This window comes from Primulina tabacum, chromosome 9 (genome assembly GCF_025594145.1).
Source record: "Primulina tabacum isolate GXHZ01 chromosome 9, ASM2559414v2, whole genome shotgun sequence".
Taxonomy (NCBI): Eukaryota; Viridiplantae; Streptophyta; class Magnoliopsida; order Lamiales; family Gesneriaceae; genus Primulina; species Primulina tabacum.
Window position 1 is genome coordinate 30,503,298 of NC_134558.1, and position 4,733 is coordinate 30,508,030.

A 4,733-nucleotide genomic window follows, 5' to 3' on the forward strand; every position below is an offset into this window, starting at 1 on the left:
AATACTTGTATATCAATCAATTATTACTAGGGCTGGTACGGTACGGTATACCGTACCGAACTACGGTACCGTATACCGTACCGAAAATATCGGTATAGAAAAATTTCATACCGATACCGATACCTGGAAATTCGGTATACCGAATTTTCGGTATGAAAAAAGTTCATACAAGTACCGTACCGACACCGAAAATTTTGTCGGTGTTTTCGGTATACCGACAATTTTTTCGGTATACCGAACTTAAATTTTAAAAAAAATAATAAAAAATTATTTTCGGTATTTCGGTACCGAAAAAAAATATTTTTTTACCGATACCGAAAATTTTGGTACGGTAAATTTTCGGTATACCGATTTTTTCGGTAAGTTCGATATTTTTTCGGTATAGTATTTCGGTATTTCGGTGTTTTTTCTCGACCCTAATTATTACAACGCAAGGATCATACAAGGAGACGTCAGCCCAAACAAATATCCACTCGGCACATCCACCAAGCAATCAAATCCTCACCCCATATCCAAATCATATCCACTTAGAATCCACGTGTCAAAATACCATTAGTCCACACCAATCACTCGCAATCCCATGCTCAACGGTCACCACACGTACCCAGATATCAGAAACCATTAATGGAGCTTCTCCGATCCAAACCCTAAATCAGAACCCATCAAATTACTTGCGAAGAAGAAGCTAAAAATGGCCGCGAGCATGGCGACTTCGTCCACTGTGGCCGGATTGGGCTCTGCCCTTCTCTCCTCTTCGCCCAAGAGACTTAACCTCACCTCCGGTAACTACCTTTCCTGCTGTTAAAATTTGATCTTCCTTTGAATTGAATTACTCGAAATCATAATTCAATTTCATGTTTAATTAAATTAAATAGAAAAAACTCAATTTTTTCTCCTTATCATTTTTTTAAACAAAATTCTTCTGCTTACTTATTTATGCTATGATTATATTAATTACAATGAATTTTAAATAACTCAAATATTGGGGTAAAAAATAAATATTATGATCTTTATAATATGGTTCTTGTCTTCAGCAGTAATATGGAATTGTTGGAAGTATTGTTTCACTGAAATGGTTGAAGAAAAATTATAAAAAATCTCAATATAGACAGTTGTGGAGCCAGAAATATGGCTCTGCTCGGACTAGAATTTTAAAATCTAGAATATTTTAATATTTTAAATTGATCTACCATGGCTACTATCATATTATTCCAAAGTTATACAAAATTTTCATATAAATTTTTTTTTTAAAAAAATTAGATTAGTCCGGGTACATATATATGTGCCTCTGAATATGAAGCAAGTTTTTTGGGATTTTTTTTTCAAAATATGAATGTGAATAAATTCTATATTTTTATGCAATATAATTAATTCTTAATTTATATTTTCAGGATTTATCAAATCACCGGTGCCAGCCCGGAACCCTCTAAAGCTAGCAAAAGCCTCCGGTGGAAAAGTCACATGGTAAAATTATCAATTAATTAAAATTCAACATTCATAGAAGTACATCAAAATTCAAACACATTTAATAATTCATATTTTTTTTTTAATAATCTCATGTTACTGTTTATGAATTTGTTTTGTTAGTAATTTAGAGATGAAACCGAATCACGCAAATCTTGAGCAACTCATTTAAAACTCGACGGAAGCACGGTTTTGACCAAATGTGGGTGTACTTGAAGTAGCTAGTATTGTCTAAATACATAACCCTATAGAGTAACTAACTCATATATACAAGCACGCAACGCGTGCGTCGATGCATTAGTATTATCTAAATGCATAACCACATACTAGTAACTAACTTATTCATTTTGGTAGACGGACTAATAAAAACTATTTTTAAAACATCATTAGTGAATTCTAAAAATATCTAAATAATTTGTTAATTATAATTAATAAATTAAAGTATAAAAAATTAATTAATTAATTTAAAAATATATACACGTGAATTATTGCGTTAGCGTGCTGCGAGTATAACTAATATTAAAAAAAACTCTAATAAGTGTTTAATTGTGAAGTTTCAAAGGAGATTGGCTACGTACGGATCTTAATGTGATCGGATTCGGGTTGATCGGATGGCTAGCACCATCAAGCATTCCAATCATCAACGGCAACAGTTTGACTGGGCTATTCTTCTCCAGCATTGGGCCTGAGCTCGCTCACTGGCCCACCGGCCCGGCCCTCACTTCACCATTCTGGTAAACTTGGAAAGTTACTTTTAAAATCGATCAATTTTCAATCAAATTACTGAACTAAATAAAATTACATTTACATAAGAGCCCCATATCTGTTTTTTTTTTACGCTAGCTGTTAGAGATATAAAAGAATCAAACTGTTAATGTACTATTCGAAATTCGATTCGGTAAAAATCTCGTTTGAGATCATTCGTTAAGCTTATCGAGACGAACATTTTGGGTATTATAAAAAAAAACACATTATATATGCAAGATTTGAAAATAGTGAAACATTTAATTTTATTATTCATATATTGAGATTATTGTTCTTGTTGCTGCTTTCTCTGATATAGGTTGTGGATGATTACTTGGCACCTTGGGTTGTTCCTCTGCCTCACTTTTGGGCAAATTGGCTTCAAGGGAAGGACTGAGAATTACTTTTAAATTGAAATGTTGGTGTTAATTATATATTATAATTATGTTAATTATGTGTATGAAATAACAACTTGACATCCGTTTCTTTAATTTCTTGAAACATTTTGGTCATATATATCTCATGATGTTTATATATGTATCTTTTCCTTATTCGTCGAAATCGAGCTATCCTTAAGAGACAATGTATATATTGTCGGCTTCTTCAAGAAACACATTTTGGTAGTATTTGCAAATGGTTAAAAACAATGATTAAGAACTTTTCTTTTATAAAATTTTGCAAATTTATAAAAAGAAAAGTTGGTATTCATTTTTTTTTAAAAAAAAAAAATTGCAAAGATGTAAGGTAGACGATGAATGATTAACATTCGTAAGGCTATGGTCTTTCATGGTTTTGCAAACTTTTCTGCAAATTTAAGTCTTAGATATTCAAGCATCTTTAAGTTTTCAAGTCTATTTCATTCCACATTGCAACAAATCTTATTATGTATTCCATGTTTTGTGAATTTCTAGTGATTTGTAAATATATAATCATGATAGAAGTTTATGTCTTGAATATTTAGACTATTTTCTTTTGTTTTTTGCATCATATTTTCTTAAGAGATTTGAACTAATGATTAAGTTTGGGATTCATATTGAAAAAATTAGATTTTTACATTTTTATACAAGTTGGTGTACTTGCACTTGACAAGCCCGCAATCTCAAAATTTTGTGCAAATAAAAATTAGTACTCCCGGTGGAACCCTTAATATGCCGCCAAGAAGAAAAAGGAATGTTAATCGAGGGAGCGTCTCAACCAAACCGGGAGGAGACTCAAATTTCACAGCCATAACAAGCTACTGATGAGCAATCAAATGAGGAGTTAGATCCTCGTTAGGATCATATTTCAACTACATATGCTCAAGTTTTAAACACGTTGATAGAGGAGTTGACTGCATTGAAGTTGGATGAGATGTCCAAAGCAATGCCCGGGGCAATGTTTGATGTTGCTCTTGTTGCATGAAGACTTTCACGGGGTAAATAGAACCAATACATCCAAGGGAAGATTATTAAACTTATTAGGAAGCATACCATATATTTCAAATAGGTTCATAGTCGAATCAGCCGCCTAAAATAAAGATAAAGATCGTTTGAACTTGAAACTAGCATCTGTGATGTAAATGTCATGTTTCATTGGTAAAGAAATAGATATGTTCATTCATACAGATGGATAATCATTTGATTGTTCACTGAACAATCTTCCGTCGGAATGTCCAAGTGGTTATTATTTATCGAGTGGAATAGTATGCGGTTACGGTTGTACCCCATTACTCTTTTGACCCGGGACAACGTAGAAACTTTGCGTACTATCATGCACTTTAATCTTTTTACCGACTCCATTGATGGTTATCAGGTGGCGAGGTTGGTTGTAGTTTTGAAATACATAGGAGCGAATACATTATAGTCAGGGATTCACTCTTTGCCTATGCTTGAAGATATCATATGTGATATAATGAGTTAATAGTACGAGGAATATCTGGCCAGACTCTGGCCAGAGTAAGACAAATACATTTTGGAAAGGTGTTTCCTCAGTTGCACATACCATGTCACTATTAGTACACAAAGATACATTGCATCGTTATGAAATTCATATGCAACTCTCGACTATACCAATGGTTACAGATTCGATTGAGATATGTGAGTTGAAAGGACCGTACTATACACTAACCACAACTTAAGTTTCTTACATGAACTATCAGTGATACCTATGGGATCATGAGGCGATGGTGCTAGACGCTCTTACCATGATCCAATGGATGCAATCAGAAATGAGTTCTGACATTCTTGATCAATGTGTTGATGAAAATAATGAGGCTAATTAGGGTAAGTTCGGATAAAAATAAATGTTATTTTGAATCACAAAAAGTTGTGAAACCACGAGTAGTTGTATCCTTGAACCATTGAGGTTCAGACAATTATATGATTCTATGTTTCGGTTGATATTGTCAAAATTCAACTCCTTGAATTTTGAAATTGTAGTTTGATGGATATAAAAAAAAATACTTATAAAGGAGTTTATAAGTTGATTACATATGATATAGCAAGTGGAAGTTAGCTTAGTTTCTAATTAAGTAAGGAGAGTGAAAC

The 4,733-nt window shown here is 32.9% G+C and overlaps 1 protein-coding gene across 1 annotated transcript; it reads left to right on the top strand.

Moving 5' to 3' along the window:
- Positions 1 to 564: 564 nt before the first annotated feature.
- Positions 565 to 2,744, top strand: LOC142555168 (photosystem I subunit O). Its single transcript, XM_075665885.1, has 4 exons — positions 565 to 782; positions 1,392 to 1,464; positions 2,019 to 2,198; positions 2,528 to 2,744. Exons 1-4 carry the CDS (start codon positions 692 to 694, stop codon positions 2,616 to 2,618), a joined length of 435 nt encoding a protein of 144 aa, XP_075522000.1. The 5' UTR covers positions 565 to 691; the 3' UTR covers positions 2,619 to 2,744.
- Positions 2,745 to 4,733: the final 1,989 nt, after the last annotated feature.